This window comes from Sesamum indicum, linkage group LG1 (assembly GCF_000512975.1).
Source record: "Sesamum indicum cultivar Zhongzhi No. 13 linkage group LG1, S_indicum_v1.0, whole genome shotgun sequence".
Classification (NCBI taxonomy): Eukaryota; Viridiplantae; Streptophyta; class Magnoliopsida; order Lamiales; family Pedaliaceae; genus Sesamum; species Sesamum indicum.
The window spans coordinates 2162701-2178540 of record NC_026145.1 but is presented as its reverse complement, the minus strand read 5'-3'; the positions used below and the strand labels follow the sequence as shown (position 1 = coordinate 2178540).

Below are 15840 nucleotides of genomic sequence, written 5' to 3'. Positions count from 1 at the left end.
AATACAACAATATATATAATATGCGTCTTTACCAGTCTTAATATTATTATCTTCTTCTCCTTCTCCAAAGCAAAGAAAAGGAAAACAACAAATCTTCATACACACAAAACACACACACACACACACAAAGAAAAAAAAGAAAAAAGCAAAAAAGAAAAGAAGTACCAACTTTTTTCGCTAACCCCCGGAACTAATGATCTCACATACTTCACCAGAAAACCCCTAAATATTACCACAAAATCCACAAAACCCTAAAAAAGAAATTTAAAAGCAAAAGATTCAGCCTACGAAGAACACTAGGTGTTTATTTCTCCTTGTCCGATTTCACAATTGTCGAAAAATTGAGAAAAAGGTAAAAGAATAACAAAAAACAAAAATGTATACAAATAGAAACTGCATTCTCATGCTAAATAGATCGATCGGATGAATGACTGCAGTAGAGAAGCTCTTCACGTGAGGATTTCTTCTTCAGAAAGATCAGCGCCAATGGTGATTTTTGTTCTTCTCGTCTTTTCTATTTATCCTTTTTTTTTTTTTTCTGTCTCCTCCTTACTTCAGAAGCCTCTCTCTCTCTCTCTCTGCGCAGAAAGGCTTTTATCTTTTGTTTGTCCTCAGAATTGGAAATTTTATATGGAATTTTTCACAACGGATTTCTTTTTTATTTTGTTTGTGTGTGCATTGTGGTTGAGGAGCAAATCCAACGGCGTCGTCGTCTAGCCTTGACCAGTCAATTGGGCTTGAACTAGTCGGAAGCCCAAAATCTCCTCTAGCCCAACAAATTATAAGAATGGTAGTTTAACTAGCTTTGGGCCGGACCCACTAAGTAAAATTGCAAATTTACAATCATACACTATAATTAATTTTTTCTAGATTATAAAAAAATTAAATTAAATAACAAACATATTTTATTAGTGGAATTAAAACAAAATATATAATATTTTTAAAAAAGAATTAATATTTATTTTGGTTATTAGTGTCTTACTTATTCTACTAATTAACGTAAACATAAAAAACAATTTTGTCCAAATTTAATTAGATTAAGTATTTAAATATTAATTTTGACAAAAAAATAAAGTATAATTGGCTTGGTGGGCCACACAAGTGTAATTGTACTATGTTTGATGCATATTGCACACGCGCGCACACAATTGAGGAAAAGGGAGTGAGAGTGAGATGTGCTGCTTTACTGACTGGATCTGTTCCTTAATCAACCAACAATTTTAATATTAAGAATGATTAGCAGGTAATTAAAGAAATTAAATTAGTAAACTTGCAAGAAGCTCCCAGTTTATGTCATTTATGTGGGCCCATCAACTGCTATAAAAACATGGTAGAAATAAGATCGTTATGAACTTGAGGTTGAGGTGGCCAATAATATTTTTATTTTTTATTTATTGAGAACCACCTAAGCCTCCCACGACTTTAATATGATTTTCTTAGAGGATATTATGAGTATTAGGTGGAGTCTAAAAGCGGGGTTTTGTCTTTGTTTGTACACCCAATTTTATAATCTGAATTTAAATGACAAGTTTTTTTTATTTGGATCTTGGGGGTAGAATTGGCCCGATCCAAAGCTCACCGGACTCTATTGCATGGGAAATGGGCCGAGTTATATGGGTTGGGCTAATGATATGTTATTGGGCTTAGTAGTGTGAATTTGACAAAAGGGGTTGGGATGATCCAAGTAAGATAAGGGAATAATAAATTGAAAAGAAGAGGAAAAAAATTAGAATGATATATAAGCATAAAACTGACTATGGAAGTCACTAAGTATTCGAGTATCGTAATTGGAATCAATCTAATATTGTTTTAACAGATATTTTGTGAATGAAGGCACACAAGGATCAAACCTAAATGATCTTAAGATAGAAAAAACCTAAGTATGATATTTTAGATCCCATTGTAAATCTCGTAACAATATGAAAAATAATTTTTTTGTAGTTTGAGCTCTACAGATCACAGTATGAACTACACACGTATCTTAATAAAGATGTTAGAATTAAATTATATGAAGAATATAAAGCCAAAAAGAGAGATAAAATATGTGGTTCAGGCATCAACCGATTTAACAAGGCTCATCCTAAAAATATGCTTAAATCATCGAACACGATCAAATAAATATCTTACTAAAAGATTATAAAGTTAAATTTTACAAATAGAAAAAAATTTAAAAATATGATAAATGACAAATATAGAGGAATGATTTAACCATAAACTAAGCCTTTCTATTTATAAGAAGTTCTTCTCCAAATTTTGTAATATGGGACAAGGGAATTAGATCTAGTCAAATGAATTAAATCTAGCAAATGAACCACCTTTTAACAAATTTCCATCTTGGTGAATTTCACATTTATTTCCCACAATCTTGATAGTGTCCACAATTTCAATCTTCAAATTTTGACAATGTTGATAAAGTGTAAATACATAATCAAAACTTGATTGCAGTCACAACTTTGCAACCTATTTGCAGGAGTTTTAATGGCCCAAATCTTCTGGATTTTGACTTTACCTTCTTCTAGAATTCTCGCATAAAATGATATCGAGCATTAACGTGCTTCATTCTTGCTTGAGAGACTGGATTCTTTGCATACTAGATAGCATTCTAAATGTTGCAATGTATTGTGACGTGCTTTTAATCAATTCCCAATTCATAAAATAACCTTTCAAGTCAAATTACTTCCTTTACCACCTCTACAATTGCCATATACTCAGTTTACATAGTATACAAAGTAATTGTTGACCGTAAGGTTGATGTCCAACCAATTGGGTCTTTTCGCTAACTTGTAGCCAGTGGTTGATCTTCGTTTATTAAAATCACTAGAAAAGTCTGAATCCAATACCCAATTACATACTGGTTGTTTTTCTTGCTAAAAAATCAATCAAACATCTATTATATTTTGGATGTATCGAAGAATCAATTTCATATCTGGCGAATGTTCCTTTCTAGGATCATTATACCTGCTCATCAACTCAACTGCCTGTGAAATTTTGGGCATTTTACATATTATAGCATTTATTAAGCTACCAACAATATTTGGATAAAGCACTCTTGATATGTACTTTCGTTCTATTTCACTCTTTTTATTGGATAAAACACCAAGTTTGAAATGAGGAGCAAGAGGAGTACTAATCGATTTTGACTTTTAGTTTAAGCCAAAATAATATAGCATTTTTTTCAAATATTGCTTTTGAGTTGAGAAAAGCCTCCTTAGTCCTCTATCTCTTGTGATTTCTATGCCGAGAATCTTCTATGCTTCACATAGATCCTTTATCTCAAACTCCATTTTCATTTGAGTCTTAAGCTTTACAATTTTAATCCGACTCTTGGAAGCTATCAAGATATCATCAACATAGAGAAAAAGATATACAAATAATCCATCTTGTAGCTTGTGCAAATACACAGATTGATTGTACTTGCTCCTTATGTATGTTTGTCCTATCATAAACTTGTCAAATCTCTTGTGTCACTCCTCTGGAGCTAGATTGCATCAACCCACACAAAGATTTTTTAAGTTTATACACCAAATTTTGTTTTTCAACAATTTCGAAAGCTTCTGGCTGGGTCATAGATCTCCTCTAGCAAGTCTTTGTGTAAAAATGCATTTTTTACATCCAACAAAACTAGTTCTAAATCTAAATGTGCTACTAAAGCTAACAAAATTCTAATAGAGAAATGCTTCACAACTGGAGAAAATACCTCATTACACCTGTTTCTGAACGTAGCCTTTAGCCACCAATTTTGCTTTACAGGGAACGTTTTCTTGGCCATGAAATCCTTCTTTCTTTGTGTTTATAATTTGCACCCAATCGTCTTCTTTCTCTTTGGGAGACTGACTAATGTCCATGTCTAATTCTTATAAAAAGAATGTATTTCTTTGTTCATGGCAAATCTGCTTATCTTACTTTAAACTTTTGACTGCTTCATTATAAGTGATAAGAATGTCATCAGTTGCAATTAAAGAAGCACAAGTCACCATATCAGCAAAATGAACAGGCTTACTGATAATTTTTTTGGTTTGCTAGTTACAATTGATTCATGTTGTTGTGGGAGGTCTTGGTTTTGGACCTCATCTTCATCTGAGTCTCCTTATGATGAATGAAAATCATTATCAGTTTCTTCATTTACAATTCTTTCAAACTCCACCTGTTTGGAAGCACCATTTGACTGCTCAACATCAACCTTCTTTAACATGGTAGATTACATCTATGCTGAAGATTATTTCTTTATCTCCAATCACCTTAAGTGATAACCTTTTATGCCTGAGGTGATCAACATAAATATCATCGTTGTTGCTCTTGGATCCAACTAATTTAATTCCTTAACATGATATTGTGTAATGAACCAAACACATGCAAGGAGTTATAATCTAGCAGGCTTGTCAAACCATTTATCTAATGGTTTTTTGCATAAATGGAAGTAGACAGTTGATGATTGACGATATGATATGTGCATGTCACAGTTCCAACCCAGCACTGCATAGCATATATTGAATTTCCTGTAAGGTGGTTTGTTGCAAGAACACCTTGCACCCATGACTTTGGTCATGGGGTCGAGTCACGTGGAGAATAGTTGGGGAACCAACACTGATCCTCCTTAGTCAAGAAAAAAAAATGATCAACATAGATGACATAGTAGTGTTTCCCTCATAATGAACTTGTTTATAAAAGACCCCATACAAAGAATGAACATAATCTAAAACCCACTGAGTATTGTGGATTGTTGTTTCAAGTTCATGCATGTTTGTTTTCATTTCATGTAATGCTCACATAAATCAGATTTGGAAGATTACACTCCTTTCAAAACAATCTTTGTTTTATGATCACATTCAAGGATTTCTCACTTGTTCCAAGCACGTATGTCATGGTATGATTCCTTCTTACTCTGAGATCATCTGTGGAAGTTGTTGCATTAGCTCCAATAATGTACTACTCAAATAGTGGTACAAATAATGATTTTTGTAAATTCCCTCCATCACCACAAATGCACCAGAAATTATTTTCAACACACTACCTTTTGCTCTCATTTCGAACCATTTTGATTCAAATGTTCCCATAAAATGAGATTTTCATCAACTTCGATACATACCGAACATCTATTGAGGTTATAATTGATCCATCATGATTATTCAAATGGATTGAACCAATTTCATATGTGATAGGATGAATATTATTTGTTGTGTAGATAATTCTGTCATTAGTTCTTTAAAATGAAAGAACTGGCCTTGATGAGGAAACTTATGGTGACTACATATAAGGAATCCAACACACAAACGTCAAAAGCACCAGTTGACGAAATAACTAGTGAGAAATATGAGTTTTCATCACACTCAGCTACATTTGATTCTGCTATGTTCTTTCTTTAATCTATTTATCTTTATTTTTTTAATTTTGCTCAATCTTTCTTCTACAGGTCTATTTCATGACAAAAGACACCCCCATTCCCTTTTACTTTTAGACGATTTTGAGAACGCCCCAAATTTCCGCATCTCCATTTGAATTCCCTGATTTTTTTTTAAATTCATAACTGTATGTAGCAACACAAACTTCATGAAAAGAGACAACAACCTTCTCTTGGAGTAGAGTGGTTTTAAGAAACTCAAACTCCTCAAAAAGTGATCCCAACAACCTTTAAATAGATTCTAAATATTTTTTTATATCATCTAATAGAATTCAAAATACACATCCCAAACACTTATGCAAAAAGAAAAAGAAATCGACATCAAATCAAATTTATCTGATATTAGATATTTGAGCTCAAATAACTATATATATAACAAAAACTTTGCCAGCAACAGAAATACAAACTGAACAAGTATAAGCTGATGAGCAAATCTAGGCGAATCCCATAATTCGAGAAGAGCAAAATTGTTATGCTACTTTGGTCAAGGCGTTGAATGGTCAATTGTTGAAATTATAACTGTTTCAAACATAAACCTGTTTCAGAGCACCAATTGATTTTTCAGTATCTACTTTCTTTAACATGGTAGATTCATCAAAAGTTACGTCTCTGTTGAAGATTATTTTCTTTGTCTTTGGGCACTATGACAATAACTTTTTATTTCGGAGGTGATCTTCTTAAATATCATCTTCTTTGCTCTTGGATCCATTTTTATTCCTTAACATAAAAATAAATAGTGGAACCAAGCATATGTAAGGAGTCATAATGTGTAACAACCTTACCAAACCATTTGTTAAATGATGTTTTTCCATCAACAACAGTAGACGGTAGATGATTGATAAAATGTCATGCGTATATCACAGTTTCAACTCAAATATTTCTATCCAACCTAATATTTAATAACATACATCAAGCTTTCTCCAACAAAGTTTAATTTATACGTTTTGACACTCTATTTTGTTGTGCTGTAGACTTGATAATAAATTATCCGATAATGCCTCCATCTTTATAGATTTTCTCAAAAGGATCACGTTCGTGTTCTCCAGCATTATTCGTAAGGAGACATTTGATCAGTTTGCATGTCTAAGTTCCCATTATCTTATTCTATATGAGGAATACCCATAACGCTTCATCTTTTGTCTTCATCGTGTATTTCCAAATTCTTTAGGAATATCATCAACAAATTGGACATAATAGTATTTTCTTTCTAAAGAACTTGTTTTAAAGGAACCCCATACACCAGAATGAATATAATCCAAAATCCTTTGAGTATTGGGGATTATTATTCCAAATTTCACACCTGTCTATTTTCTTTTGATGCAATGCTTACATATATCGAGGTTGGAAGATCGTACTCCTTTCGATAATTCTTATTTTATGATAAAGTTCAAGGATTTATCAATTGCTTATCCTAAACGCACATGTCATAGTCTGGTTTCTTTTGACTCTTAATCATCCGTGGAAGTTGCTCCAACAAGTTCAATGCATGTACTACCAAAATAGTGGTAAATTATTATTATTTTTTGAATAATCTTCATCATCACGCGTGCAACAGAAATTATTTTCATCGCACCATTTTTTGCTCTTACTTATAACCATTTTGATACTAAAGTTCCCATGAAATTGAGATTTTTTCATCAATTTCAGTATATATCGAACACCTATTTAGGTTGTAATTGATTCGTCTTGATTTTTCAATCGGATTGAACATATTCCATATGTGATCAGATGAATATTATTTGTTCTGTAGACAACTCCCATTTAGTTCTTTAAAATAAAAAAAAAACCAATCCCTATGAGGAAAAATATGATGATCCAATGTTGAATTCAACATACAAACATCAAAAGAACCAACTAAGGAAGTAACTAGTGAGAAATATGAATTTTTATCACACTCAACTATATTTTATTCTACTATGACTTTTATTTTAAGAAGAGGTACAACAATCCTTCTCGTGGATTAGAGTGGTTTCAGTAAAACTAAAAATCCTTAGATTGTGATCCAAACCACCGTTAAATAGATCCCAAGTATTTTTCTGCATTATTCGATAGAATTCAAAATCCGCATCCCAAACACTTATCCGAATAGAAAAAAAGATCTACTGCGAATCAAATCTACTGGATATTACATATTTGCCTCGGATAACTATATACATAAAATAAAGTTTACCAACAGCAGGACTCCAAACTAACCAAGTATAAGTTGGTGAGCAAAGCCTATGACCACCGGCTCACATTCCGGAGAAGAGTAAAACCCTCATGCGACCTCTGCTGGGCTGCGAGATGATCATTTGCTAGAACTACAACTCTTTAAAACTCCATTGGTTTCAGAACACCATTTGAGTGTTTAGTTCATACCTTCTTCAATATGGTAGACTCATAAAATGTTACATCCTATTGATTTTTTTTTGTGTTCGGGCACTATGATGACAATCTCTTATGCCAATGGTTAGCCCCATAAATATCACATTCTTTGCTCTTAGATCTAACTTAGATCCATTAACATGATAGTTTATATTGGAACCAAACATATGTTAGCAGTCATAATCTATAGTAGGCTTACCAAATCGTTTCTCCAATAGAAATTTTCCATCAATAATAGTAGTCGGTAGATGATTGACGAGATATCATAGTCCTCACCCAAATTTTCTATCCAACCCATCATTAAATAGCAAACATTGAATATTCTCCAGCAAAGTTCGATTGAATGAAGTGTCTGGCAATGCCTTCATGTTTAGAGATTTCCTCAAATGGATCATTTATGTATTCTCCACCATTGTCTGTATATAGGCATTTGATTCCTATGCCTGTCTAAGTTCTCCTCATCTTTTTCCATCTGAGGAACACTCCTAACCCTTCATGCTTTATCTTCATCATGCACACCCAAACTCTCCGAAAATAATCATTAACAAGTGTGACATAATAGTGTTTTTCTCATAAAGAGCTTGTTTTTTAGGGGCCTTATACATCACAATGAACATAATTCAAAATCCCTTAAGTATTGTGGAATTTTGTTCTAAATTTCGCTCTTCTCTGTTTTCCTTTGATGCAATCCTCACATTAATCCAATTTCAAAGATTGAACTCTCTTCAACAATCCTTATTTTATGAACGAGTTCGAGGATTTATCACATTCATGTCCCAAGCACATATATTATAGCCTAATCCCTTCCGATTTTTTCCCATTATTCATGGAAGTTGCTGCAGCAGTTTCAATAACTGTACTACCCAAATAGTGGTACAAATATTTTTTTTCAAATAACCTTCATCACCACGTGTGCACCAGAAATAATTTTCATATCACCATTTTTTATCTCACTTCTGACCATTTTGATTCTAAAGTTCCCACTAAAATGAGATTTTTCATCAGTTTCTGTACATATTGAACACCTATTAAGGTTATAATTGACCAATCTTGATTATTCAAACAGATTGAACCAATTCGACATGTGATAAGATGAATATTATTTGTTGTGCAGACAACTTCATCATTTAGTTTTTTAAAATCAAAGAACCAACTTTGATGAGGAAACATCATATGACTACATGCTAAAATCGACATCCCAATATCAAAAGCACCAGGTGATGAAGTAGCTAGCGGTACAAATTTTGTCTTTTTGAATTCCCTCCATCACCAAGAGGTACCATAAATGATTTCCAATGCACCATCTTTTGCTCTCACTTCGAACTATTTTGATTCAAAAGTTCACGGTGGAAAATAGATTTTTCATCAATTTTCTACCTATCAAACATTTATTAAAAGTTGTAATTGATCCATCCTGATTCTTCAAACAGATTGAACTAATTTCATTTGTAATAAAATAAATATTATTTGTTGTGTAACCAACACCATCATTTAGTTCTTTAAATCTAAAAAACCAGCTCGGATAAGAAAACATATGATTATTAAATATCGAATCCAACACCTAATACTTGGAAGCATCAATTGACAAAATAGCTAGTGAGAATATGAGGGCTGGTTTGGTTGTGTTTTCATTTTCATTTTCAATTTCCAACTTTTGAAAATGGGATGGAAATGCTTTATTGGTTTTTGTGCGAAAATTGAGAATATGTTTGGTTTAGTTGTTTCCAAATGTATGTATATAGGTGTGAGAATGTTGAATATAGGTATATGTACTTTTGATGTAACAGAAATTAGTTATGAGGGTTGACCTAATTGATTGAATGTTTGTCTCCTTTTTATATTATTTTAATTCTATTTATATTAATTTAAATTTATCTAAATTAATTGTCATGAATAATTAACTGAATCATTATATAATAAATTAAAATAAATTAATAGTCCAGTAAGAAAAACCCAATTTCATTGGTGCAAATAAATCCAAAAAATGTGGATGAAAAACAAAAGAATGAATTGAACAAAAAAGAAATCAAAAATTGTAAAAATATTTTATTAGATATTTAAATCATATGAGTGATTAACTGTGAAACGAAAAAAATTGAAAGGCATGTAATTACAATATGACAAACTTTAGAGAATTGAAAGTATTGTTCCGTGTCAAGATGACTTATATTATAATTTATTTAGTTCAATAAATCATAGACCATCCGTTTGGAAATGAGGCGAAAAATAAATGCAAATAAATTGACACTTTTTATTGTTGCAAATTACTATGGAGACATTTCATTATTGCAAAATTCTCTAATTTTATTTTAATTGAAACGGTTTAATTGTTTATGGTGCAACTTATGATAATTGCCGCTACACGTGACCGGACTCGCTCAAGTCCAGGCCATCACCATAACCCAGTAATTTCGGAATATATATATATATATATCTACTAAGTTCTGTAAGATGAAATCAAAGGGAAAATGGCCTCAACAATGCACCAATTTATAAAGTTTACTAACTTCTGGTATACACATCACCTGTGATTGGATCTTTTGTTTTGTTTCTTTTATTTTTAGTAATTCATGTAATTTATTTACATTAAAGAATAATATCAATTTCGATCGAACAAAAAAAATGATCAAATGATAATTCAATTTAATTTGTTGTGATGTCATTTTATATAAATGTAATAAAAAAATATCTATTTCGGTCATATGAATTACTGTTCTATATATTAATAGAAAAAAAAGACGTGAATGGGACTAAATATATTTTTCATAATTACAAGATTCATGTAAAAGACAAACAAATTTTATTATTAAGCATAAAAGAAGACGTGAAATGGGACTATATTAAGCATCAATGCCTTACATAAAAATAAAATCTTCAAATTAAAAAAAAAATTACAATCATTTTGGTGTAGTAGGGGGTTCCTCCGGCGGCGCCGCATTGGACGTGCCATTTTCGTTGTCCGAGCTCGACGACGGATCAATGCGGATTGGATCAAAAATGACGATAGGAGGCTCCGAGAAAAGAACATCATCGTCATCTTCTTCCTCCTCGTCCGGTACCGGAATGTCAATGTTCTCATCGACATCGAAGAGCTCACACAACTCTTCCCATTTTGGCTCGTACGCATTTTGGTAGCAACGAGGCATTAGATTCTCCTATTCATTAGCGTACCGAACAATTTTATAAATTTGTATTACTAAAAAATAAACGAAATTTGCAATATCCAAACATAAAAAATTTTGAAACGTACCCGGGCAATGGCATTCCATACTTGGTCGTCGGCCGTTAGTTTCCTTTCATCGTGGTTCCATGTAACGCCCGGGTGATTTTCCACCTATTGGAGCGTATAAAAGCGTTGTCGCAATTGGAAAACTCTATTCTGCGCCGAAACGTAGCTTAGTTGCGTGTTGAAATCTCTATTTACGTCGAGTATGGCGGAATTGATGGCTTGCATGGTGCGTTCGTTTGCGCGCCATATACCGAGCCATTTGCAGTATATGAGAGATTGGACGAATACGTCCTCCATCTCCCTTGTCCACCATTCACGATAGAAAACCACATCTTGAAATATGTATCCGGATATCACCATATTGAAGGAGAACAAAATTTTAGATGAACTTTTGCTCAAAGAAGTAGAGATAATTTGCTGCAAGTTTCTGCCGAAGAATGTAGTTCAATTGGTGCACAAATAAAAAGTTTGATGTGATTATATATATATGGTGTTAAATTGGAAGATTGCATGGAAATTACACTAAAAAATATGGACATATTAGTAAAATTTGATGCAAAATACATCATTATATAAACAATTTTGTTGCAAATTTCTTGAAAAACTCTCATTGCTTCCTTCCACAAGCAATTGTTATTTGATTTGATGTGTATTTAATTTATATAAAATTATAATTCTTTGTAATAATCTATATCATTCTTTCATTTATATATTTTAATATAAATAAATTATTTTTATATGTATATATTTTAATATGTATCAATATTATTTTTAAGTATCAACATTATTTTTATATGTATATATTTTAATAATCAATTTACATATTATTTTGGACCGTTTTAATTATATAAAAAGAAGTGCTGTATATTTTATTAAAATTGATGCAAATAGATCATTGATGAGCATAAACATTTTGCTGCAAATTTTCTTGGAAACCTCGTTTCCTTCCACAAGCCATTGACATTTGATTTGATGTGTATTTAATTTATATAAAATTATAATAATTTTTTGTAGATTACATTTATATTGATTATATGTTGATTATTGTTATTTATATATTTTGAAATTATATTTCACCCGGCATATTGAATATATATATATGTACATAGATAGATAGATATAGGTGGAGACATATATATATATATGTAAAGACATATAAAAATATAATTGGCCATTAATCCTCAACCCCATTTGCAAATACAAAAATTTAATCAGTATTGTCGTTACCGGTATCTCGATCAGACCACAAATGACCGGCCATTGCATCGCGGAATGCCGCTTGCGTATCAATGTCTTGTTGCGATTGTTGAGGCAAACGACGATACTGGTCATTTGCTTCATTGTCGAGATCGTCAAACTCTCCCCGTTCCCCATGTTCAAAAAATTGGTCATCTATGCCAAACTTCCGTATGAAGTTGTGGATCACACAACATGCGATGACAAGATCTCGTTGACGATCTAAGCTGTATGGCGGCATAGGTCCTTTCAGAATTGGGAATCTGTTCTTTAGCACATCAAACGCCCGCTCGATGACATTACGCAACTGTGAGTGACGTTGATTAAATAACTCTTTTGGTGAATGGGCTTGCCGATTGTTGAGTGACGTTGACATTACGCCCGCTCGATGACATTCTCCAATATTATCGTTCATAACATTTGTCAGCTTCTGAGTTTTGACTTCACTGCAAGCGGTTATGGCATCAATGCATTTATCAACTCGCTTCAACCGATCACTTTGCTCCCCTTTTCGCTGCCGACCTCTTCTTGCTGTTGGAATTTGCTCGGGCCCGGATTCAAGTGGATTACCAGTAGCCATTGTAGGGTAGCTTACATCAACGTCATCATTGTCATTGTTGGATACAGGAGGCATGGCAGAAGAACGGGCATGGCTACCAGTGGCCACAGAAGATGAGAACATCTCAGTACATAAATCGAAATGAGGAAGACCCTTCTTTTTCAAGCCAGATTCTCTCGGATTAGCCTACATAACCAGTCACACTTTAGTTGACGTATGTCAATAAATGATGAATAGATTTATCAAATAAATAGGAGAAATGTAATACAATTACCGCGATCCATTCAGCCCAACGATCCTCTGATGCAGTCACGGTGCACGTTGTTGGGTCCCAACCAAAACCAGTCCGTTTGTACACCAAATCGTAAAACTTACGCCAAAGCATTCGAAACCTGTTAGCCTTACCTTTAAGCTGCGCAACTATGTATTGTGTTTTATTACGTTGGGACAATTCATTCCCGATCTCACGCCAAATTTGCTCACTAAATGTTGATGACAGAAGGTGTCCTTTCTTGAAATGCTCATACATTAATTCGATGAGCAATGACACCTGTGGCATATCCCACCAAGCATCGTCAGTCCGTGACTTTGGATCCGAAGACGTATTACATGCCTCCTTCCCCTTTCGACTCATCTACCATGTAAGTTAAAGTCACGACGTAAGTGAAAAAATCTAAAGTATTAATCATAACTCATAACTTCACATTTGTAAGTATAAACAATATTTCTTCACTATTTGTAATTTACTGTAATTAATCATTATTATAAATTTTTGTAATTATTTTATTTATTATTGGTAGTAAGTACAATCCACTAAATATTATTGTATTATTTCATTAGCATATAACATGTGTATAATAAATATTATTGTATTGTTTCATTAGAACATGATCTAAATATGGATACCATCTCATTATATGTATAGAAACGTAAAAAATAGGACATTAGTTAATAGAGAAATGCCATTAAACAGTCTTAGTCAAGTGAGAAGAATAAATCGAACTTGTGAATTTGATGAGTGTTATGAATGTTCTTATGGAAGTTCAAATTGAAAGGAGTTACTCCTTCGAACAATGTAAATATGAGTCATACGAAATGTATTCTTTAACTTGAAATTGGCGATATAAGAGAACATTCAAGTCCTTAATATTGGTTATTCTTTTTATTGTAATAAAAAGCAAGATGATTTCATTACTGACTTTTGCTTCATCCATCTTTAAATTCTTTTTATTGTTATAGATCTTACAAGTGAAATATGTATGACTGTTGCCTCATCCATCTCTAAATTCAAAAGTCACAACATTAATCTATATATGTTGAATGCATTATACCTTTCTTCTAAGGTTCTTCCTGGATTTTTCCCAATAGTTTCTGAGGTTGTATAAAGTTCTTTTATCTATGATTTTTCAAATTATGTACAGTACCATATAGCTGTTAGTACTTGAGAAGTGAATGAGCTTCAATCCAAATAGACACAATTCGAACTCAAGTAACAAGTAAAAATATTTTGACAATTTTCAAAGTAATGAGCAAACTTCAATTCAGCACTAAACTTTATCGAACAAGAAAATTACTCAGATTTGATCTTTCCTCTGTTAGTTTATGGGAACTGAAAACGTATCAAATCAAAAGCATAGCTACAGCCTTCATCAACCTCATTCAAGATTTGAGATGTAAGATATGAATTAGAATGCTGTAGTATAAAAGAGAATATGCTGTTAATCATCCTCTCTCTTCCTTCCTAATTATTTACTTATGGAGAATATGCGGTTAATCTATTGTCTTAATGTAATCTAAATGTGATTTTGGTATAACTTAATTCACAAAATAATCACGACAAAAGGGGCGAATGGATTAAGAAATTGCATTTATTTACCAACAAAAAAAAAATTACAAGTATGCTTAATCGCAGCCGAAAACAAGCACTAACTACTACATGAAGTTTCTCGCAGCTGAACACTATACTAATGGAGAAGAAAATTCCTATCAGCATCTCGATCACTACTACAAATTTCATATTTCTGTTTCTGCACTGAAGAAAACAACATAAACAGACGGTACGTGGTACAGAGCTAACCTTCGTTCGAGTGCCGCGCTTTCTCTTCCGGCAAGTTATGTTGTTCGAACCACACGACTCGACGTTCGTAAAAAACGGATGGATCCGTGGGTGAGTTTCAGGGGAAGAAGAAGGAGGAGGAGAGCTGGTTTTATTTGAGAAGTCCATTGAAAGGAATGGTTGAGAGAGAAAACCAATTTTAATTGATGGGAAAGAAGCAAATAGTGGCTGACAAGAAAAGACAACTATGACAAGCCTATTTGACCTATTAAATTTGAAATTGAGAAATGAATTGGGAATGCATTCTCACTAAAAAAGGTACAAAACAAACACATTCCCACATTCTCAAACAGTAAAAAGTGAGAAAAATCCCATTGAAAACACAACCAAACCATCCCTGAGTTTTCATCATATTCAACTATATTTGATTCTTCGATGGCCTTTCAATGATCAAATTTGCCTTTATTTTTTAATTTTGCTCAATCTTTCTTCTAGTGGTCTGTTTCACTACTAAAGCTTACCTTAGACGTATTAGTTTTCTATAGCCCTTGAGACGTAAAACGCAGCTGAAATTAGAGTTTAAATTACAATATAATACTGTAATTAGCGATCAAATCGCCCGTCTAGTTGCTGCTACGACGCAGATCTCATGCAAAAAAGAGTAAATTGAATTGTTTAGGATATCAACCTTTTGGTGCACTCTGTTTAATGTAGGTGATTGAACGTTCTCAAGAACGAACCCCGTTCCAAACCAACAGTGGAAACGGCTACTAATTGCTTGACAAAGTGAACGGTGTTCGGTTATCGTCACGGTAGGAACACAAGTGTCTTCCCTCTAAAAATAGTCCACGCCACCTATGACGGAATCTCTTTAACCCTATGCTAGTAGGTGTTAAAGGATTATAGTAGATCAACAATTGATCGATGGAGAAGACAAGAGAGCTCGTTTCTCATTTGAGAGAACAAGAACAAGAGAGCAAAACTAGTAAAGAGATCAA

General features: G+C 32.9%; 1 protein-coding gene across 2 annotated transcripts; it reads right to left on the bottom strand.

Annotated features, from left to right (window-relative positions):
• On the bottom strand, positions 12166–15840 carry LOC105180135. Of its 2 annotated transcripts, none has more exons than XM_011103824.1 (3): positions 14864–15840; positions 13061–13420; positions 12166–12972 (listed from the first exon to the last, which is right to left on the bottom strand). In XM_011103824.1, exons 1-3 carry the CDS (start codon positions 15008–15010, stop codon positions 12199–12201), a joined length of 1281 nt encoding a protein of 426 aa, XP_011102126.1. In that variant the 5' UTR covers positions 15011–15840; the 3' UTR covers positions 12166–12198. The 2 variants fall into 2 exon arrangements, with proteins under 2 accessions (XP_011102126.1, XP_011102179.1); XM_011103877.1 differs by having other exon boundaries at positions 15531–15840.